The following is a 23015-nucleotide window of genomic DNA, read 5'->3' as shown; positions in this document are numbered from 1 at the left end:
AAGCGAGGTTGGAGGTGGTTCAGGGTAAGGAGACACAGCAGATCTCTCCCAGGTGAGCAGGGCAGCAAAGGAAAAGGGTTTGGCAGCTGTAACCACGTGTAGGCAGAGAAGAAGAGATTTTCTTAAAATCCTGGCTGAACACGGGGTGGGACAGGTATGAAAATCCTGATGACTCGGACGGGTGAATCCCAAACTGGGAATTCCTTAGACTTCAGCAAACTGCATGAGTGACAGAAGCGAGCGAGGCGTTTTGGGGGTTTGTGCCCTGAACAATGGCTTAGTGACCCCAGCTCTCCCGCACACCCTCCTTACCTGGAGGTAGTGCGTACGATAACCAAGCACGTGCCGGGCAGAGCATGCAATGACTGCTGCCTGCCCCCCCTCTCCCTCGCCAGAGCCCTGTCCTCTTGTCTCTCTCCCTTTCTTAAATGCTGGATTTCATGAAAGATCTCTAGGAATGTAGTTATTTGGAATTTCTGCTGTCCTTCTTGCATTCTGGTTGCAAAGAAGTGAATCCTTTCAATTCAGTAATTCAGTTAAGAGAAGACAGACAGTGTGGCTGGGAAAGCACTGTTTAGCCTGCAAAAAAAAAAAAAAAAAAAAAAGAAAAGCCATTTTCATTTCTTGCCATTTCCATTTCTTCCCATGTAGTGGAAGAAGAGACAGGGAATAATTCCCACTTCAGAATAAATTATCAGCTTTGCTGAAATTGCAGTCCTGACACCTCCGGGGCTGTAGAGGTGCGATACAAAACGTGCCCGTCTTGGTGCTGGGGGGGGAGGGGGCTGCAGCTCTGCGTGGGGCTGCGGGTCAGCGCCGGTCGTTGGCCATAACTGCAGCCTAGCGCCGGAGGTTTTGGTGCGAGGAGCACAATTACAGTGCGGACAGTGCGTCGCTACCTGCGAAAGGCTCTTGGCTGCGCTCAGCGTATGTGTGATCTCCATCAGTTGTCCTGCCCGAAACCACTAATGAGCTTAAGGACACTTCTGTTTTCTTGGCACTTAACAAAAATTAAATCCTTCCCTCCAAACAAAAATGCTGTCGCGTGCTCAGCCCAATGCTTTCATGCAGGCACAATGGGTAATCGCTGACCTTGCCTGAGATGCCACCTCGGAGCTCATTACTGAATAATTAGGTGATCCTTAACCTTTCCACAAAGTTTGGGGAGCTCGGGGGGTGTTTTTTGTACTGATAACATGACATATCCCAAGGCTCGGCCTCGGATTTCAGGCACTGGGCTGTTCCAAACTCCATCTGTCCACTAAGTGAATATCAATCCAATTTAAGCTTGCATATGTTTCCAAGGAAACCATCAGAGGCAACGGTGAGACGTGGACCACGGAGGGGCAGGGAAGCAGGCGCAACAGCAGCATTTTTACTTTTCAGTACTTAACCGTGAGGAAAACTGAGTTATCTGTGATAACCCTATACAGAGCCGTGTTTAGAGTGCTTGAAGGTCAGATAGTTCCTCTTGGAGGAGTCCGTGTTGTGTGGAAATGAGACAGAGTCAATTTAAAAGTAAATAAAACAAAAAAGGAGAAAGTGGCTTCAGGTGCTGCCCCAAGGTCTCCTCATTCCAGCTCGTAGAGCTGTACACTTTCCTCTATAGACGGTGGTTTTGTGTAGTGGGTCCCAATTTTCTTTCCTTTCTGGCAGGCTGGAAGACTCATGCAGCCATATAAAAACCTGCCCAGCCACTCGGCCGAACAAAGCAAGCTGTAAATGCTTTCTCCCTGTTCTACCCAAAGGAGTCTTTATGTGTATATTTAGACCCCCCAAAAATATAAATAGGAAGTGTTTAGGTAAATTAAAGGTCAGTGTCCTGGACATGTTAAAAGAGTAACAAAGCGTCCTGGTGCTGCATGCTGGTGTGCGTATTGCTGCGCGGTTTTGGAGGGCAGCAGTAGTGATCTGCGTTGCCCGAGGAGCAGGAAAGCAGATGAACATTCGGATATTTGCTTCTGATCACTCAGACCAGCTGAAGGTGCTGCGGTGCCCCGAGGGCTCATCTTTTACCCGAGGCCTGAGAATTTCCAGGCGCTTGGTTTCTGTTTGGAAGATATGAGGGTTTTTTCCCCCCATTTAGAGGAATTCATCTTTAATTGAGAGTTTAAATTCTGCAGAAGGCAGAATTGCAGGTCTGCCTTGCTTTCCGAAGGGAAGTGTATTTCTGCTTGTTAATACAGCCGTTAAATAAAATGTTTATCTTGGTTATTGAAATGAGTAGCGAGGTTCTCACTTTGGAGCTCTAAAGCGGGATATTATCTGTCATTTTAGTTTAAAGAATGCTGCTAGCACGCTTGGGCTTAAAATGTTTTACTGTGACGAATAGCTGAAGCAGGAGCTGAAATTCTGGTATCTGGGGATATCCTGCGTGGGTATATTGTGTCCTTGTGCATTGTAACCGCAATACGAGGCAGGAACTCTGCAGCTCAGAGCTCTTTGCAGCTGTTGTCCAGCATCAGATCCTCTTTTTGGAGCAAATCTCCAGAGAAGGGGACTGCCAGCTTTGCACGGTGCTGGGAGTCGTCCTTGGGGCTGGGACTCGGCGGCAGCAGGGTGGTTCTGGCGGAGGGGGGCTGAGCAGTGCGTACCTCCTTATCGGCTGTTTGCCTTCCCCGCCTGGGCACGGCATGGGAAAGCAGAGCTGGCTGCGGCTTTCCCTATCTCCCAGCAGCTCCTGGAAACTCTCTGCCAGTCCTTCCGCCCTTCGACCGGTAGCTGCAAGCGTCTCCCGCTGCCACTTTGGCTCTGCTTCAGCTGGCAGGTCCTGCAGCTGCAGGCGTCCCTCTCCCATCGCCTCTCCGGTCAGATTTACAATGGTCGAGCTTCACATTTTGTCTGCTTGTGCCCCAGCCCGCTGGAGTCCGCAGCTCTAAACGGTTTGCATCTTTCACCCTAGTACCCTTGTGCTGGTGACTTGGATGTGGTGTATGAGGGTCCTTTTCTCTTCCCCATCCATCTGCCTCATGTATTGAATATCTCAGTGTTCAATCAATGTTCTCAAATCCTGTAGCTGACAATCAAGGGGTAATACTGATTATTTTTTTGTTTCTCCACTTGTCGGTGCTCGGAGTTCCTCAAAAGTTTTGCTCTTTTCTTCCCCGTTGCGAATATATTCTCCGTGAAGCCACAGCTGGAGGAAGCACAGGGAGTGTCTTCGAAGTATCAGAGCACTCGTTTGTGTAGGGCAGCTTGTGTAGCACTCGTAGGGCTCTTGTCCCCAGTACTCAACACTCTTGGATGGTTTGAAGCCATAGCCTGACTTCAAGGGACCTTCCTGAAAATCCATTTGGAGGCACCCATGACATTTCCACGAAACTAGGTTGAACTGTTTAAAAGCATTGTGGTTCCCAAGAGGAAGTCGTAACTATGCTGCTTTGCCAGAGATCTGATGATTTGCCTTCTGGAGTTCACACTGGCTTCATGGTGACCTGCACTGGTGTGAAAATGGAAGTCATCAAAGGCTGGATGTTGCTGGGTTCCCCTTGAGATGAGACGGTGCCCCAGCTCCGGGAGCAGATGTCTAAACGGCGGCTCTTGTAGCCGCGAGTTTGCATGTGAGAGTCCAGGTATGAATAAAGCCAGAGTAACTGTAGGTGAGATTTGCATTGAAGCTGGAAGTCATCTAATGAAACTGTTCTAGTCTCAAAGCGAATTGTAGCTCTTGGTGCTCAGGAGTTTGCCTGCACCAGAAAATGCCTGTGCTCTGAGTGAGCCGGACCACTTCTGGGGTTCCTTGTAACGCGGGATGTGCAGTACACACAGCGTGCGTGGCACAGGGTTACCGCGACGCTGCTTTGAGTTAACCACCCTCTTTCTGTGCTGCAGTCTTGTGAGAGGTGCCGTTAGCCTGAACCTGCGCTGCTAGGTGGATGTGGAAGTTGGGGAGCGATGCAATGCTGAACGTGCGTGGTCTTAAAAATCAGTGGTGAAAATGGCACTCGCGCTGCAGAGCGCCTTTGCTGGCTGTATGGCCCCGTGGGTGTGTTCCCGTGGCAGCAGAGGGTGTAGAGAAAGCACTTGGAGCGGCTGTAGTCAGCCCTGCTGTGGGGCAGGGGATGGGGTTGTACCAAAACCTTGCTGACAGATGTTCTTCTAGCGTTTTCTTTTTAACCTCAACTTCTTTAGGTGATCTGGTGCTTTTTCTAGTCCAGCAGGAAGGAAAGACGTAGGAAAAGACTTCTAAATCTCCCTAAGCGCAGTTTAAGGCCTCTCCTTCTGCTCCCGTTCCCTAGAGAATGCTGTATCACCATCTTTTATGAACGTTTTCTCTCTGCTGTTTTTTCAATCGTGTGACTAAGCCCCTGCGCCCTCTCCTTGCTGGTCCCCTCCAAGTCCTTCACTGCTCCCCAGCTCGTCCAGGATTGCACAGGGCAGGGAAGATGTGGGAAGCTGGAGCGCGCTCCCGTTGGGGCTCCTTCTGTGCTGGACATGGTGGGGCTGACGGGCTCCTGGGCATCTGCCCCGGGAGGGCATTTAGCTTCCTCAGGGCAGTGGGAGGCTGTTGACTCATCCAGCTTGTGCTCCTCGACAAACCTCAGCTGCGTTCTGCAGAGAGCCCCCTCGCTGCCTGCCGCCCGCTTGGCCTTTGTGGGACTGACGATTCCTGCCTGCCCAGTGTGGAAGTTGTGTGTTTGTCCCTGTTGATGGGCTCTTTAAATTCTTTTTTAATCCTTCTCTGGTCCGTCAAGACCATAGGTGAACCCACTGCTTGTCTGCTGACTTGTTTGCTGTCCCATGTATCACCTGCAGGTGAGACTGACTTGTGAATAAAATACTGTGTGACTTGCTAATAAAATATTGAATAGTCTCAGGCCTGCCCTGGGGAACCTGCTGTGTCTGGTGCTGTGTTTCGTCACTGAGCCCTTTGCTTTGGGGAAGGCCGTGTTTGACTCTGTGCTGGTGGTTTTCTTCAGGCCACGTATCCCTCGCTGGCTCCCGCGGGTGTCCTGGGGAGCAGAACCCAGCGCGCTGCTCCCACAGCACTGGACATATTGAGTGGCAGAGACCAGGCAGGTTCAGTGGATGGTTCCCAAATATTTTTCCTTGCAGACAACTGTCATGAGCAGGGGCTGCTCGTGCGTCGCGCCTGGGGCATCCTTTCTGCAGCCCAGGGAGCAGAACCTCATGGGGCACCTTCTCCAGCCAAAACCCCTCATAAATTCAATCCAGAGCTCTTGGGGTCGAGCGTGTAACTTACTTATTGTTCTTAATCATTCCTGGTTGGGTTTTTTAAAGTCTGTTTTTCCTTCCAGCTGTGCAAGATGCAACAAAATCGAAGTCGTGCTTTGGTGGGATGCAGCTTAAATGGCTCACCTTATTGAAAACGTCTTATTGTACCCATTGCTTTGAAAGCTAAGTGTGTTTAATCTCTCCCTTTGTGAATGGCCGAATAGTGTCACGCGTGTGTAGGTAGATAAATGGAAGTTAATGAGTAGATATAAAACAAATCACTCCCAGCGCAGGTCTGCAAATGGTGTCCAGTCTATTTAAAGGTGATATTTGTTGCCATGACCGATCAAACCTGGGGCGCAAGCAAATGTGTGTGTTTAAATACACCTCTAACTGTATGGGTGAAGGATGGAAGAGCTGGGCCAGCTTCTAATGGGAGTTAAATGGGCTCTCGTGGAAGCAGTGTTCCAGTGATTGGGCTTCTAGTAGTCGAAAGTGGCTGAATTGCCTGTGTTTGACTTGTGGCTTCTGTTATTTTAGTACCACTTAACAGTTCTTGTATGGAGACATATAACAACATCCAACTGTCCAGCTTGGGAGTTTTCTCCCTTTGGATTTCTGATGGCAACCTCGTGCCGGCTGCTGGTCACCAGAAACGCTCTCCTAGCCCTGCTCAGGACCTTTGGCAATGCAGGTGTTGGGTCCCTCTGCTTTCCTGGGCTTAAATTCCCAGCATGAAGTTTGCGCAGGGGACAGGGATCCCTCGGCCGGGAGCGTGTGGCAGCCACGGTGTTTGACCTGGCGAGTGGTCCTCGCGTGATGCTGAGGTCTCCCCAGCCCACCGCGCGTGCCTCGTGGCTCTGGAAAGAGCCAGTGCTGGGCACTTCAAGGTTTTAAGTGCTAATTGCTTAGTAGTGAAAAGTGTAATCGCCAAGCAATTAACTTTGAGCACGTAGTGGCTGGTGGAGGCTCAGGCTGGTCTGATGAAGGCATTAATAACTTTAGGTCCCAGACGAAAATCTCCTCTGTTTCCTGTGCTTGGGGGCTGCCCACACGCTCCACATCCACCCCCCGAGTCTCTGCCTGCCTCCCGCCTTTCCACCCGCTGCCTCGCCAGAGTGCGTGTTCCTGGGGGCTGATTCCCTTAATGCAGGGTCAGTTAATTGGCTGCTCGTCAAAAAACAAAACAACAGAAAACCCACCCTTGTCTGAATTCAGTCATACAGGTGGGCGAGGGTGTTACCACTGCCGTAGGAACGGAGAAGCTTGTTCTCCTTTGAGAAATGAGAAGGTCTTGCAGCACCATTCAGTTGTGCCAAACTTTTTTCTGAGTGACCTAATATATTAAACCAGTAAAGTTGTGAAATTTTAAGAGGAACTCTTTCACTTACCTTGTCCTCATTTGCAGATACTGTGCTCTTGTATTGAAGAGAGGGAGGAAAGGTTTTACAGTAGGTTTAGGTTTCGTTAGGCTTGGTCGTAACTGTGTCGCTAGAAGATGCGGGAATGTACACCTGGGTGTGTGGTGTTGATCGAGTCTGTATTTTGTGAAGGAGAAAAAATAATTTTATGTGTATTTTAAAGTATTTTGTAGTGTTATTTTCAGGTGAGCTAGCCTCTTGAGGAAACCTATGTGGACACCTGACAATTTTTAGGTACTGGGGTGGTAATGGGTGTCCTATGACTTTACTCTCTGCCCTGCTTGGAGCTCCAAGTTCATCTGTCCAATTTGATGAGAATATCTTAAGCTTCAGCCACATCTGAAGTTTTATTCCATGAGTTCAAATGCAGCAAAGTCGGCTCTGGATTTAAGCTTCCTTTAGCATTCAGTGCGGCGCTGCGGTTTGTAAGACAGAGGGAAGGAGAGCGTGTGGTCACAGGGACTCCAGCGGGAATGCGAGAGTTGCGTAAGGTCTTTCTTGGACTCCGGTTCTGGATTGGGGTTGGAGCTCTCAAATGGAAAACTGCTCGTGCATCGTTTTATGTCACCTGTGTCCTCAGCTGGGGAAGCGCTCGGAGGATGCTGGTGTTTCAAGTGATGGTTGGAAAGGGAGAATAAAGGAATAGAAAGTATTTTCTTCTGAAATGTCTGTTGCACTTTGAATGTGAAGAGGAATCAAAACTTACGATGAAATCAGAAATCCCAGAAAGGTGTTCTGCCTTACGGACAACTTGCTGTCTGTAGACCAAGCTGAGGTTGCAGTAATGTGATACTTCTTTTAAACCTGCATAGAAACAATAGGTATTTCCAACTGAAAGACAACACTGTCTTAACTGCTTATTCTCGAACCGAAAATGCATCCAGACTCCAGTCTGAAGAGGTAGTTCTGGTCAGCGTATTTCAGCTGGAGATGAGTCACGACACAGGAATCCTCGAAAATATTACATGAACTTGTTATTTAACATAGCCCTTTTTTGCCTGCCTGGGTTTAAAGCTTCTGTAAATTTAAGCTGAGGTTATAAACACGCGTGTCTGTTAAATTTTAAAATGCAGTCTGTGTTCCGCACTGCTCTCGGAGCTGGTAACCGATGGAGTCAGCACCTGGAGCCGCAAGGCCAAGGATTCGGCCGCTGAGGTGGGGCAGCGTGTTTCAGGCAGTTCTGAGGGATGCTCTCAGGTGAGGAAAAGATGATGAAGATTTGGAAGAAAACAAAATCTTCCTGAAGTTGCATTTTGTGTGAGATTTTAGGATGGTTAATTAAATGCTGTATTGAAGGAATGCCTTGCCCTTCCCTGAATTTCCTGCATTGCTTTTTTCTCCCCTAAAGCAACTTTGGAGCTTGCCGAGTAGTAACATGTTGTCTTTGGATCTCAAGGGTGCCGTGCTGACAGTTTCCAGTTGAAAGAGCGGAGAGAGTGAATGGAGCCCTTTGTGGAGGCAGGCGTGCCGGGAGAGGGGCAGGGAAGTCGGGACGCAGAGATAGGGTGGCAGCGATGGCTTCGCGAGACGGAGAGGAGCTGGCAGGGATGCACCTGCCCGTGACATCCCCGGGGGCAGCACGGCTTTGCAGATGCACGTGTAATACACGAAATCACGGCGCATCTTGAATTATTTAAACCCAGCAGCTTGGAGGAAGTTCCTAAAGCGATTGTGGAAGGGTGTGATTTTAATATATAGAAGAGCTTTAATATTTACTATAGAAAAACCTTGCACCTTGTTCTTCAAAGTAAAGCCTTGGAAATAATTTGCTATTCCGTTTTGTCCGCGCCAGGAATGGTGCCAGAGCTATCTGAGCAAAGTGACATATGATTGATATTTTACCAGACTCAGCCTTCTGCCGTGAAGGAATTTATTTTGCATTTTGCATATATGGAAAATCAGATGAGCAGGGCTGGGGTGTTTTGGGTTTTGGTTTTTGTTGGTTTTTTTTTAAACCTTGATTAACTTGATTGGCAAAGCTTGTGCTCCTTCTAAAAACACGACTGTCAAAGCTGTCCTGAAATATTTTTGACTTCGTTTCTCCAACTACTTATAAGCATCTTGCGGGGCGTTGTTAGCATATCTGTCACGTAGGCAGCTTTGTGTGGAACCTATTTAAAGTTCTAATAGGCAATTCTTTGCAAACGTGTGATATTTGATGTAGCGAGTGTTTTATGCGTAGTAGTAGTTGCTGCTGCTGTTCTCTGGGATATTTCAGAAGAATTGCAAAATGCATGTAAACTCTACCCTTCCTGTGTCTCGGGCGGTCCAGGCTGTGCGCCCCCCGTGCTCGCCTCGCCTGACCTCTGGATCTGCCTGTCTTCGTTAAAAGGGGACCTTAATGACTGATTCACCGGGGAGTGATATAGCAAAAGCCAAGCGTCAAAGCGTCTCCTAAGCGCGCGTGCTTTCATTCAAAGTTGTCAGCCTTGAGACAAGTTAAGCCTGATTTTCACCCCCACCTCCACGTACTCATCTCCTGCGCTTGCAAATGCCAGGGATTTCCTTTGCCTTACCCGGGCTTTCGTTGCGGCAGCGTGGTTGGGGCCGGCTGTCCGTGGTTCGGTCTTTTAATTTTATTTCCATGCCGGATTTGAGAGGTGAGAAGCTGCCGGTGGGCTCTGCGCTGCGGGAATCCTCCCAGTGTTCGCACTGGCAAAGACACCGTGTCTGTTCGGGGAGGAGGTTGGCTTTCTCTGTGTGTGCTGGTTTGCTTGTGTCTTTAATGACATGGTTGAGTATTATTTTTCCCTAGAGCCCTGAGCTGCTTAGTGCATAAACAGGTAGAGTTTAGAGAATAATATCCAATAACACTGGGCCTGCTGGCCCCAAATTTTGGAGTGCCCATGGGTTCCTGCTGCGAGAGCAGAGAGGCTCTCTTGTAGAAGCACGAGTGATGAATGCAGGATTAAAATGCTGCTCAGGACTTGCCGTATGCCCTGGCACCCTTAAGGCATCTATTAGCTCAAAGTTCCCTTCTTATCCTGGTGTATCCCTCTTTAACTTGTTGAAAGGCAAAAGAAACGTGTCCCTTCTGAGCGAGGGAAGATGGTTGTTTTGTCCCTCTGAGTAAACTAAGGGGGAGGGCAAAATCCTGCTCTCCGACTGCTTCCCGGTCTCGTGGTGAGTTTTGGGGAGGTGAGGGCAGCTTTGCTGCTGGATAAGCACAACTTTTGCGTCTCCTCTGGAGAGCAAGTGTGAACCCAGGGCTGTGCCGTTGCCTCTGGAGCTTTAAGCTCGGGCTGGACCCATTTCCCAGGGCAGCGGGGCAAGGCTGGACACCACAGCAGAACCATCAGAGCGCCCCACGGACACGCAAAACACTGCTTTATGGTTGGGTCACAAGCAGAAGGTGTGTGGCCACCACTGGGGGTGGAAATCTGTAGTTCTTATAGGCCATAGGAAGTGGATTTTGCAAGTGTTGGTCGTGGCTCTACAAATAGATGTTCAGTGGAGGCTTCGCACTCAGAAACCTTGGGTTTACTTCAATACCAATGTGTACACAGACTGCGTCTGCAAGGCTTGATCTGGTTTTGGTGACTGATGTTTGAGTTGCTGAGGTCACATATTACTTCCCACATTTATTTTTTTACCATAGCATTTACTTGAATATTCAACTTAAGTTGCAGCCTTTCACTGAAAACACAGCAATACGCTTCTTAGCATCAGTCATGGGGGAAGGAAAGCTGGCGCCTTTCCAAAAAGGAAGGTGCTTTTTCCAGATATTGCATCAGTCCCCCAAACAACGCACCTCGTCATGGGGTTTTTTGAGGAAACATCTTCCCCCTCTCCCCCAGACTTATACATTGTTTTTTTTTCCGCTGGTATGGAAAGAGCTGGCTTTTCTCAGCTAGGTATGTGTTGAATGAAGCAGTTTACTCCTAAGTGAAAAAACTTACTCGGCAAGTGAGGTTGGCTGACCAGTTCTTGACACAGTCTCTTCTCCGAAAGCACGTGCCTGCCTTTGCCGAAAGATGCCAAACCCTGAACTTAAACCTCCCTGTAGCTGGGGCTATCGGTGCAGCTGGGATTTCTTTTTTCTTACTTTTTTTTTTTTCTTTCCCCCTGTGAGCGCTGCTCGCTGGGGCTGTAGAGAGTGTGAGAACAGCCTGAGAAATTTAATTTTGGCTTCCCTGCAAAGCACTTCAGAGCACTGCCACCAGGCAAGATCTGAAACCAGATAGTCACGGCTGGGACAAGCCCTCCCAAGAAATCAGCTGGGGAACTTCTCCACGGGGCGTTACCGGCTCTGGCTCGTGTTTCTGCAAGTGGTCACCCTGCAAGCAGGGACTGCGCCCCGGCGAGTCTTGCTCGCAGCTTGCCATGGCTTTCAGACAGGTAGAGCGCTTCTGTTTGTAAAGCATCGGATTATAATTGCAGTTGTGTGAGCACTGTAATTTATCACGGCCACACATGTTCTGCAACACTCCCAGCTATGTGGCTGGAGCACAGGCTTTCGCAACGAAGCTGTAATTACTGGTGTTGGACCAGGGAGTGGAGCAGAGTCCCACGCTGCTTCCAGAGGTCTCTGGTGACGGTGACAGAGTTGCCCCACATCCCTTTCTGCAAGCCTCCCCGAAGCTACGCAGACATGGGCTGCATCCTCCGGTATGGCATTCACATGGTTTTCAGGAGGTGCTGGCAAATGGTTAGGGCTGTGTTGATGAGAGAGAGAAACAAGCCTTTTCTGCAGCCTAATGAGCTCTGTATAAACAGTTTTCTCTGGAGCGTGTGGATGATGGAGCTTCCGATGGGCCTCTGGAGAAAAATCAGGGCTGGACTCTGGGAAGACAAATTGCAGCCTGCAACAATTACAGTTTTTCTAAATGTTTGAGATTGAAACGATGCTTCCACTCGTGGGGCTGGCGCAGCGTTTGTGTAATTCAGCCTGGGATACCTGACGCTTCTGTGATTTATCCGGTTTTCCAAGAACTCCTGGGAGGCTTCCTTCATGCAACGTGTTCCTTGTAGCACTGAGAATTATTCGGCTGTAAAAGCAGCAGGGAGAAAGGAGCCAATCCTCCAGGTACTTATAGGGCTGCTGTTGTAGCATAAGCTGCGCCGGTTTAAATGGATATAACTTCTGCAAGTGGACAGGGGCTGACACTCGGCAGAACGATGCTGTTGCACGGAGAGGAAGATCCATGTTGTCGTAACTCTTTGTACATTACTGAAGTGCCAAATGGATTAGGAGCTTTAAAAGCTTTAAATTTCCGTGCTTTTGGCATCGTCTCCTTGGAACAAGCGCAGCTCCGTAGTGAAGCCTTGGAAAGGAAATGGTGCTTGAACGGGTAGTCCCAGACTAGTTTCTTCTAATTTCACTTGCAATCAAGTGATGGAGAGGGAGAGACAGATGCTGCAGCTGCGTGATTACAGAAAATGCAGCTGTTAACACACTTGCTTATTTTCCTACTAATGAGGCATCAACTCTCTTCTGATTTTGCTGTTTGGGTAGTGGTTTTATTCTAGCAGAAAATTGGACCGGTGTTGGTTTTTTTTTAATTTGTCTTTATTCCGATCTGGTTTGGGTTCGACAGCTGTGACGACAATTTGGAGAACTGGTCCGGTTTGAGGAAGGCGGCCGCGATTCCAACTACGCTTTAAAAGGCTTGGTGGGCTCTGGGTGCAGCTGCGTACACCAAGCTGCTTTGTGGAACTTGTTTCGTTTCCGATATTTACACCTAAATGTCTTCTTGCCATTGATCCAGCTCCTCGGCTGCAAGCAGTAAATGGGTAGTTCTGGTTTAAGTATCTTCACTTTCAGTTCTGCAGATTATCTCGTGACTTCTTGGAGACTCTGGGCACAGTTGGTTTTTCTTCTTTGCTTTGTGAAGCAATACAAAGGTGGAAAGAGGATGAAGAGCCCTGACACTCTCCCTGCCCGGCTGAAACACGTACAATACGTGCTGTAAGTCGACTCGGCAGGACTCTGATTTTGAGGCACGATACACTTGACTGTCAGATGGTTTAGTTTGGAGCAGCATTCAAAAGCTCCGCTCCTGTGTCATGCTGGGGTAGAAGAGGGATTGTCAGATCCCAGGAAAGGCAGCAGCCTCAGCTGCTCGCTGCTTCTTCCCAGGAAGGGAACGAGCAGCAGCATCCCCGTAGCAACCCATCCAGGCGGCACAGGACATTTGGTAGGCGTGGAAAAACTTGGTCGCCCAGCATCCTAACGATGACTTGTGTTCAATACAGCGATCTCGTAAGACTATTTGGCGCCTGCTGCTGGGTGTGTGCTTGCCATGTGGCTGAATTGCTGATTTAGTATTTTTTTTCTTCGTGCCTATCACAATACCTCTCCAAAACTGGCAGCGGCATTGCTCGAGCAGCCTCCTAGCAAGGCTCGGGGTGGCTCTTTCTGCACCCGCGTGAGACAATTCATGGAGAACAGAAAAATGCGTGAAATTCTCCAGACTGAGAGTGACTTCTGTGGAGAGGTGAGAGAGTTTCTCCAAAAGAGATGTCGAGGAACAGATTTAAAACATTATACTTGCCTTCTGTGGGATATGGAGCCATCTTTTTTATTTCCTCCTAATTGGACATGATGGTTTGTAATAAATTCACATTGCATATGGCCCTGGAATAACAAGGTTCATTACGGATGCTAACCCTGATTGTTCTCACCTCCATTAGAGTATTATGTCAGAAAAAGGGCTTGGGAGGATAAACAAGGCCCCAGCTTCTACAGACCGCTCTGCGGGTCACGGTGGTTGTTTTATCGTGGTGATACCATGGGGAAGTTCCCTGTGTGGAAACTGTACCTTTTTAACCGCACTTTGTAACTGATCCACTCAAAATTGGTTTATTTCTGCCAATAATATACTGATAATATTGAGCCAGCGCAGAGCAAATGGCATTCAGTTGTTTGAAGACAAACAGAATTCACCTGACTTTGGACTTGGGTTTTTAGTGGGGTGTGATCTGGAAGAATGACCTCTCCGTCTCCAAGCTGAGCATGTCGGGGAGAAACTTGGCTGATTTTTGCCAAGGAATCCACTGTGGAAATTTTTAGAGAGTAATGCTGACTTCTGCATTTGCTTAAGCTACTTTGATTGTATTTCTGCATGTCGTCCTGTGTTTCTGCCGCAAAGCTGGATTTCGGAGGGTTTACAGTCGTGTGGAAGTGTTGCTGGATGGTGCTGGTGTTTTCCTTGCTGGCACTTTAAGGATTTACTTGGCTATAATGCCAAAATGTGTGGGGCTGGCTTATTTTGTCTTTCCACAACTTCCCAGATACCTTAGTTCTTCATCTGTAGATAAGTACTTCGTAGTGTCAGAGCAGCAGAACTCGGGTGTGGGGGAGAGAACTCAAGAGACCAGATGCCAAGAAGGAGATCTATGCAGGCATAACCTCCCTTCATTAAAAAATAAGAAATAAAAAAACGCCAGCTGCCTGTGATTGCTTGATTACTATTGTGCCTAAGAACTTGTCGTGTCAAAGGGCTTATGCGACTGAGACTCTTAAAGCAGATTGCATTGAATCGTGGTGCTCTTCCCGCTTTAATGCGTTTTTGACTCGATATCTCTATTGTCATCTTTGCATGTTCAACTCGAGTGTTTCTCTTGACGTTGCCGGTTGCAGGCTGTCAGCGCTGCAAGCTGGGTTACGGTATTAGCTGTAAATGCGGTACAACACGGCAAGACGTTGGTACCTGTTCCGCACTGGGAGATGGGTCTTGGCTCCGGCCTTTGGAGAGGGAGGGGGATTTCTCGCAGTTCTAGCAAATGTATGTTGAGAAAAAAAAAAAAAAGAGGGGAGGGGGGCAATCGGTTTTCATTTTGGGTATTGCTACTTAAAGCATTCCTATGCTTAGGTTCCAGAAAACATATTGTCTTTAAGCTATTGTTTGTCTTGGCGATCCTTGTGGGGTCAAAGAGGGCAGACCCTCACTGTGCTGTTAATGGGACTCTACCGTTGGAAAAATTCCCTTCAATCTCTGCTGGACTTTTTCTAACTTTAGAGCAGACGTGGTGTGAACAAAGTCATGTCTACAGTACTGGGGTTTTGATTGATACTCTCACTCATTTGACTACTAACAGGCTCTAAAGCCCCAGCGAGTGAAGGGTGTGTGGTGAGGGGCCAGAAGGTCAGGCTGCTGCTTGTGGAAGCTTGAGGAGAGGGAGGTGGCTGATGCTGGGTTTAAGAGAAGCCACGGCTGTTCAGTTTGGGTTTCTCACCTCTCTGCTCAGCATCTCTGCCGGAGGCTCAGTCTCTCGGTAGGGACAACAGAAAGTAGGAAACCACTGGTCCCTATAGCCTCCGCAGGGTATGGTTGTGTAGGATGCCTGGTCTACCGCTGCCAAACCCCACTCTGCCTGATTTATTTTTTAAATTACAGTCCTCTTGTGTGTGGTCAGTTTGACCTATTGTGCAAGAAGAATTCCAATCTGGGGGGAAACTGTCTGTCTGACTTGATAAGCATCCTTCTAATTTCCAGAACCTGTTTTTCTTATCAGAAAAACGTGGATATTGGTAAATGTTTGCTCCCCACAGAGCACTCCATTTGGGCACGAGCCATGGGAGATATCCTGTGTGTAAGGGGGTGCAAGGGGTCAGTTACCCCAAAGCATGTTGGGAAGAGTCTGACATCCAGAAAAGCAATGTGCAAACCACAGTGGGTTTCAATTCCTAAGTTTCTTTTAATTAATGTGTATATAAGCAAGTCAGTTAAAACACATTGGGCTTATTTCAAATAGATAATCTAATTATCAGCTTGATTAAACCATATCAAATGAACGGTTCTTGTAATTCAGTAGCTTTGTTCTAATCACTGCAAAAGCGGTAGTAGCTTTAATTAAGAGCCTTAGAAGTGGCAGACCAGCGTCGATGGTGTCAATTGGGGAGCGTTCCAGCCAAATACCTGATTGCAGGGAAGATAAAACCGCTCCGAGGTTGATGCTAATATGAAGACCAACTCTTTGGTGCTAAAAAAGGGAATCTGGCTATTTCATAAATACCATTAAATGCAAGCGATTGTCCTTTTCTGCTGTTTCCGATGCTCAGATACAGACTTAATTAAATCTATTCCATTATCACCCAATTAGGCTGTCTTTTTTTAATGTTTATAGGTGAGTATGACCTACCCATATCCTTTCTTAGCATTAGACCTACGGCTGTTTACATGAATGTCCGCTCCTTCAGACTGCAAAATTGCTCAATTCCTCAAATCCCTGATGCAAGCCTGCTGCAGGTCACTTGCTGAGGTTGAAATGCAAGAGTATGGAGACGTGGTAACCCTTCTGCTAAAAATGGAACAGGACAACTGAAAATTAGATTTAGTTTGCTGGAGAACAGCAGGCTGAGGGGAGACCTTGCTCTCTACAACTCCCTGAGAGGAGGGGGTAGCCAGGGGGGGTCGGTCTCTCCTCCCAAGGAACAGGCCATGGGACAAGAGGAGACGGCCTCAAGTTGCACCAGGGGAGGTTTAGGATGAATATTAGGAAAAATTTTTACCCTGAAAGTGTTATTAAGCATTGGAAGAGGCTGCCCAGGGCAGTGGTGGGGTCGCCATCCCTGGAGGGATTTCAAAGCCGGGCAGACGCGGTACGGAGGGACGTGGGGTAGTGGTGGGTTTGTCAGCGTTGGGTTGGTGGTTGGACCCGACGGTCTGAAAGGTCCCTCCTAACCCAGGCGATTCTGTGATAACTCAGGAAGCCGACGTGTAGCTGACGGGGTCTCCGGCCGGTGCTGTGCCTCTCCTGTCGCTTGCTTACTAAATACTTGGAGGCCGTTCAGTGGTAAGCTCCTACCCGTGGTGTGGGGCAAAAGCCCGGGATGTACTCCCTGCGTGAGGAGGCAAGCAGAAGCCTCTGCTCCGGGTGCTTTGGGGAAGGCAGTCGGCACTTGTCTCCATTCCCCCTGGGCCTGACGCTTCCTCCCCACCTTTCCACGCAGACCCCTCGCTCGGAGGGAGCCGTCCTCCTCCCAAGGCTGGCACGGCTTCTGCCTCTGCAGGAAGAATTCCCTCTGTTGGTAAATCAGAGCCTGACCGCTTCTGTCGTGCTTTACCTGGCCGGGAAGGTCCGGGGTGCTGGGGCTGCCGGCAGCTTCCCCGGGGTGCTGGGTGTTGGTTCGCTCAGCCCGGCCTTCAGCCAGGCGGTTCCTCTTCCGCCTGCAGATTCTTATCTCTTTCTTTTAGTAATTTGTGTTGGTTTTGAAGAGTGACTTGACATAGCATCTAGATGAAAAGTCGGGAATGACATACAGCTGAGTAATTCTTTTTCCTCCCGTGAACGTATTTTTAGGGCGCCTCTGCTGAACGTGATGATTTGGTTGTTTAATGTCCGCAACGTTTATAAAATATAACTGTAGGGAAAAACAGCAGCGAGTAGCCAGGTTCTAACCTGCATAGGGATTTGCATCTATTTAATTTATTAATGTTGGCAGATCTCTGCTTAATAGACCAAGTTTACCTTTCACATGAGTAGGTGGACTTTTTTGTTTTTCTTTTGTCTAATTGTTTCAGAAAATGACAATGAAGCAGCCTGCCTGTATCAACACGCAGGCAGTCAAATACCTGGGATTTATTGCTGCTGGATGCCCTGGACCAGCGTTCGGATCGGCTATAGTAGATTTGATGAGAATTTGTAACGTGTTAGAAACAGCATGGCTGTAACGGGGACCGTACTTGGACCGGGAGCTGGGAGAAACAGCTTTCTGGCCGTACCCTGGTTTTCCCAGCTGCTGTGGCATTTGCCGTCACCACCTTGCTTTTAATTACTATCGTGTTCTATGGCTTGATATTAAACCACATCTCATTGCATCCTGTCTCTTAATTGGCTTAACTGGCCATCGCCCAAAAAAACTCTACTGTGTATAGAAACGAGCTTCCCCAAATATTTCCTAATTGGCAGTTGGTGCTTTGTGAGGAGATGGGTCCCTCTCAGTGATATTAATAGATGTTTTCTGCTGTTTGTTCTCAGGATTGGACATTGATCCTATGACGCATGCCCGGAAGAAACAACTTTTCCTTCTGAAACACCCAGCTGGTTCTGCTGGCCAAGCATCATCACCAACAGGCAGCAGGAGGATGGACAGGACCGACGCGGAGTGCGGCGAGCAGAGGGACGGAGATGCCACCGAGGCTCCGAACTGTCCGAGTGGGTTTGTGGGGACAAACAAAAGCAAGAATTTGCATGAAGTGCGAAAGACGTACCCACTGCGGAGACGTCTGCTCCCCTCGGTGAACAAAAAGACCTGCAAAGTGCTCCTCACCAGGCTGGAGGATGTGGCCGGCTCTCTGTCCAAACAGACCCAGAGCTGTAAAAAAAAGGACCTTCCCAGCTGGATGGAGGGTTTGGGACCGGCTTTGTTCTCCTCTGAACAAGTTCAGCCTGTGGGAGCAGGGAAGAGTGATTCATCTGGGGAAAAGTGCACAATAACTTATCCAGGGACAGAGCAGGACCTTGATGCTGCTCCTTCAGAGCCCAGGAAACGCAGGCTGGCCTCGCTGAACGCAGAGGCCGTCAACAATCTGCTTTTTGAACGGGACGATGGCTTATTATCCGGCAGGCGTTTTCGGAGGGACTCCGTTAAAGCCGGTGGAGACTGTACCGTTAAGAGCTTGCATTGCAAAGCTGGGGACAACTGGCCCGCGCTGGAAAAAACAGCCGTGAAAACAGGTAAAGGCAAAAACCGGCACGAGCCCAGTCAGAAATGCAATAGCTGTGACCATTCACTGGATGAGGTCTTTGAGGATGGGACAAAGAGGGAGGACGGTGCCGTCTCCTACCATCCCACCCCAAAGAGACTGGCCAGCCTGAATGCCGTAGCCTTTCTGAAGCTGACCCATGAGAAAGACCAACCCCTGAAGCAGAGGAGTAAATCGGACGGAGAGGGCAAGTCCGAGAACCACTGTTCAAAATCTACGCTCAAATGGGCCAAAGCCGGTAGGAAGAACTGCGTCAAATCCAAGAAGGAGATGGCTAGCTTGAAAATGGAAGGTCAGCACGGCTGGCGAGGCCTCGCTGTAGGCGCCTTTGGGAAAGGAGAGCAGCGGGACTCCTCTAGGCTCTACGGGACGACAGAACCCGTCCCTTACGAGTCGCTGTCTAGCTCCTATGCTAGCACAGAGGGTTTCTACCACAGACTGCCTTTGCTCATGGGTGGACAAGCTTCCATGAAGCCGGAGTACGGAAGACCCGGAGAGAAATCCCCGACCCCCAAACAGGAATTTCATCAGCCTTCCTTTCCCGTGCAGCAGTTCCCTCCCCTGCCCGTGCCCGGGAATCACACGGATTGTGGATGTCTCTATGAATCCTCCGATCTGACTCCGTTGAATGGGTTTTATGTGTATTACGGCCAAAGTGGATACAGTGGCTACTCTCACTGCTCCGTTTACCCCAAGGAGGAGCTTTCGCAGTCTGCGACCTGCGAGGGGCTCTTGGTGTCGCCCAGCTCCTTGCCATCAGGTGCTCATTTCCAGCCACTCCACTGGTGTAACTCCCCGTACTGTTGCGGAGAAGGAACGGCCATTAACAGCTACAGCGTCTGCGGCGTGGTGCACGTGCCGGAGGGCAGGATCAGCAGCGTGCATGCCGGACGGAACAGCTACCCCTACAAAATGCCTTTTGCAGCAGGTAAGGTGCAAAGTGCGAGCAGATCTCATTCGGCGTTCCTAGGAGAAGAGGGCTGGTTCGGCGCGGTGGCTAATATCTCGTTGCCAGGAGGCAAGTTCCCTCTGCGCGTGGTGCCTCGCAGCCTGACTGCGGCTGGAAAAGAATCTGCCTTTCACCTCCCCTTCCCCCATTTTTAGCCCTGAGGGTTTTTCCCGCTGAAAGCTCTTATTGGTGTGGAAAGCATAGAAATGGTGAAAGGATTTGGGCAGTGAGAAGGTGACTCATGACTTGTCATGCTGGAGCTAACCGCATCGCTTTGATCTGGGTAAAATGAGTGGGTTTTAGTTCCTACGTGCTCTGCAAGGTTTCTCGCCATCCTGCTGTGCCGCCCCGAGCGGAGGGTCTGGAGCCCGTCGGGGTGAGGCGCTTCTCCGTTCCCAAAAGCTGGCTCTGGGACCGCAGCATCGGTGAGTCCGGCAAGCGGTGGGCCCGTCCTTGCTCTTAAACAACGCCTGAAAATGAGGCACTGAAATGAGCCCAGTGGCGGTGTGAGAGGCGATGGAGTTACTTGCCTGGCCCTCTTCCGTCCCCTCTCTGTTTTTCAGACTTTGTCCTCCGACGTGCTTTATCTCGGAGCTTTGCCTTTGCTATTGAAAAATATCTTTTGAAATATTTAAAAGTGGCTGTTGTGTGGGGGTTATCAGACACCAGTACTTTGTATAAAAGCCATCGTGCTAGACAGCGCTGCGGTCTGCAGACAGGGCGGTCTGTAGAGCAGGCTGCTTCGGCCGCCGGGAGTGTAAACACGGCGCTCCCGCTTAGCCACGTGCTCGAGTCAGGAGGAGACATGACTTACCCGCTTAAAACACATTTTCAGGTAGGTGGGTGAAGTTTTGGTTCAGCGCTCAGTTTGAGCCAGGCTTTATCATCTTCTGCCGTAGGAAGCTGCTGAAACCCGGGAGCATTTGGTTGAAGTGTAATTTCCGTTTTCCCTTAATATCCCCGCTGTCACGGTGCCGCTTCCTACGGCGGCAGCTAGACAGTGTTGGCTAGTGGCTTCGCTGCTCTGTTGGATGCTTGCAAGACAACTCGCTCGCTCAGCAGCGTGTTCTCGTCTGACAGCTTTCCCTGTACTGCCCCCGGGTCACGTCAGTCTACTTTGTTCCTGAAATTTTGCATGCTGGTGCCTCTACCTTTGCGCAACCAGGAGGGTGCAGGTGGTGCGAACAGTATTTTTTTGGAGTTCAGCCCTCCCTGCGAACGCGGCGGTTTCTCATGGTGCTGGCAGGGGCAGTGCTGGCTCCAGGGGCATGTATTTACTGGCCCCGTGTCACCCCGCTGCTGACATCTTTCTCGCTGTAGGTTTGTAAGTGGCAGGAGAATTTCCTTTCCTAGCACATTTCTGGGATGCGGTGCATTCTGGGTTAAAGCTGGCTGTAAGTATAAATGCTTCGCTGATTCTGATTTCCTTCCTGTGAGCAACTTTGTTCTTTAAAAGCCTACAACATTGGAATAATTTAGACTTTGTTTTGTGGATTGAGGTGTATAAGGAGGTCTCCTAGAATATTAACAGGGACTTGCGCTTAGGAGTTGATTTTTATATATGAGCGTGCCTCTGAAATCTCCTCCTTCCCTGGAGTGGGTTATTTTGGTGAATTAAAGGAGTACTTTGGCTGCAAGCGAGCCTCCCATCTGAGAGCACTGGTACGAGGGGATCCAGCTAGTCGTGTCGCATACCTTGTGTTGTATCTGTCTTATTTGGTGTGTTTGAGATGTTCGTATGGAAACACCGGTGTCTGTTTGGGACAAATCAAGGGGTGAGGCTGTGACCTGGGCGGTCGTGGTCTGCCATACATGGGGGAGAGGGGTTGCTTTCCCCGTCCCGTGGCTGGTTTGCAGGGTGGTGGGGATGGGACGGGATGGGCTGTGCAATGCTTTAGCCCCCGTGTGGGTGGGGGCTGGCCAGCAGTGTGTGTGTGTGAGCAGCCAAGGACCGCGTCCCGGGGTGCCGGCATGGCCAGCTCTGCGCTGCTCGCCTGGAGTTCAGTAGATACTTTTGTGAAGCTTCATCCTGCTTTAGTTCCAGCTTGAAAATGCTTTTGTAAGCAAAATACTCAAGAGGTGATTCACTGCTCCGTGGGTCCCATGCCTGCCGGGGCCAGGCAGGAGACCTGAACACGCGTTTGCTTGGGCATTGTCCACTCCGGGGGCATCTCCTGGGGCTGGCCTGAAGCCGCCTTCCTGGTCACCCCAAAAAGCGCGCTTTCGGATTGAGGGAACAGGGGTGCTTTGTATGTTGGGCCGGCAGCTTTCTCCCTGCTGACAGTGGGTAATTCAAACCCGACTTGCTCTTCTGTCGGACGCGTTGGCCTGGGTTGAGGGCTTGTTTTGTGATTCCTGGAGCGGAGGGAGGTGTCCTGGGATGCGTTTGAGAGGCAGCGTCAGCCAACTTAGGAACCTGTGGTTTAATGTGCCTGCTCTAGGGACATGGTTTTGCTGAAGGCAGCAGCGTGCATCATCTTACGTACTTCTGTTCCACGTTGTTTCCTCTTTCTGGAGTTAATTCAGAGAATCTTCTCAATTTTCCCTGATTAGTAGAATTTGGCTTTTTGAAAGAAGCTGGCTTCTTCTGCCAGCGTGGTTTAATCCTTCCCATCGTTTTGATAAGCCTTTTATTTCTTTTGTACATATTGACAGGCTGGAACTGCTTTGGACACTGGCCAGCCTTATGTGTGTTCCCGGCTGGCATTACTTTGGGGGATTTCAGATGGGTTTGTTGTAGTGCAGTGTCATCGGCAGCGACACGTTGGAGCATCGCAGGCTTAGAAATATCTTTGCTTTTACAATCCAGTGACAGTGCAGAATGAAATTACAACGTGAAGAGCCTTTACTGCTATAATGCAATCAAGGGAATTTCGGGAGAAAGCAGTGGTGGTTTGGGACAGTCTTGATTGTGTAGTCGTCTTATACTTCAAATGAGATACGTGTCTCTCTTCTTCCCTTCTGCTAGAAGGCTGCAAGTCTCTGGACCAGCTGAACCTCACAATCCCTGTGGCAGGGCACCCCGCGTCACCTGCCCACCCGCTCTCAGGATGTCCTGTACCCAGCGTGCCACCGGCTGCAGAACCCGTTCCTCATCTGCAGACCCCCAACTCTGACCCTCAGACCATGGCCCGAGAATGTCCACAGAGCTCAAAGCCTCCCAGCGGCTCCAAATCTGGGCTCCGAAATACTCCGGGCTGTCTCCACGCCTCCGACAGCAAAGCGGCAGGAGGTCACTCCCATCCAAAGCAGCAGCGCATCAGCCGGCGGAGAGCTACCAACGGCTGGATACCCGTCGGCACAGCCTGCGAGAAGGCCGTCTACGTTGTGGTAGGTGTCTGTGGGTATTGCCGTACATGCACAAAAACCAGCACTCCGTTCATGCAGCTTCAGGGATCATGAAGGCTCGCGAGCATTTTGGGCCTTGCTTCAAGGTGGAGATGGTCACTAGATGCCATCTAGAACCTCTTGGACAAGCAAATAGTGCCTTTTGGCTGGGCTTTGAGGCCAGGCTGCTCTTGGCTTTGTTTTTCTCGTGCACCCTGGTATTACCCCGCACAGCATGACGGGCTGTTTGGAAAGGAGGGAGAACCTGCTGCTCCTGTGCTAGCATCAGCTGAAATGCCACGATGATGAATACTTCTGGCTTTGGCATTTGCAGGGGTGGCACCTGCGCACGTGTGAGTCCATCCTACAGAGAGATAGTCCTCCAGCTTCTTCCTCCTCAGTTAGGGCAAACCTGTTTGAGAAAATGAGGGACATTTTAGCCTTGTTATAAGGGGCGGTTGTCTAAAGGTAGCTCTCATAAGGTGGCTCTTC

General features: G+C 49.6%; 1 protein-coding gene across 1 annotated transcript in view; it reads left to right on the top strand.

The window, feature by feature from the left end:
• Positions 1-23015, top strand: part of BAHD1 (bromo adjacent homology domain containing 1) — a 39586-nt gene that overhangs the window by 6230 nt on the left and 10341 nt on the right. The window contains exons 2-3 of the mRNA XM_054200756.1: positions 17520-19175; positions 22165-22526. Of these exons, the coding sequence (XP_054056731.1) occupies positions 17537-19175; positions 22165-22526 (2001 nt within the window). The 5' untranslated portion in view covers positions 17520-17536. The remainder of the gene's footprint in view (positions 1-17519; positions 19176-22164; positions 22527-23015) is intronic.

The sequence above is a fragment of the Rissa tridactyla genome, chromosome 4 (genome assembly GCF_028500815.1).
Source record: "Rissa tridactyla isolate bRisTri1 chromosome 4, bRisTri1.patW.cur.20221130, whole genome shotgun sequence".
Taxonomy (NCBI): Eukaryota; Metazoa; Chordata; class Aves; order Charadriiformes; family Laridae; genus Rissa; species Rissa tridactyla.
This window is presented reverse-complemented; position numbering and strand designations above follow the sequence as displayed.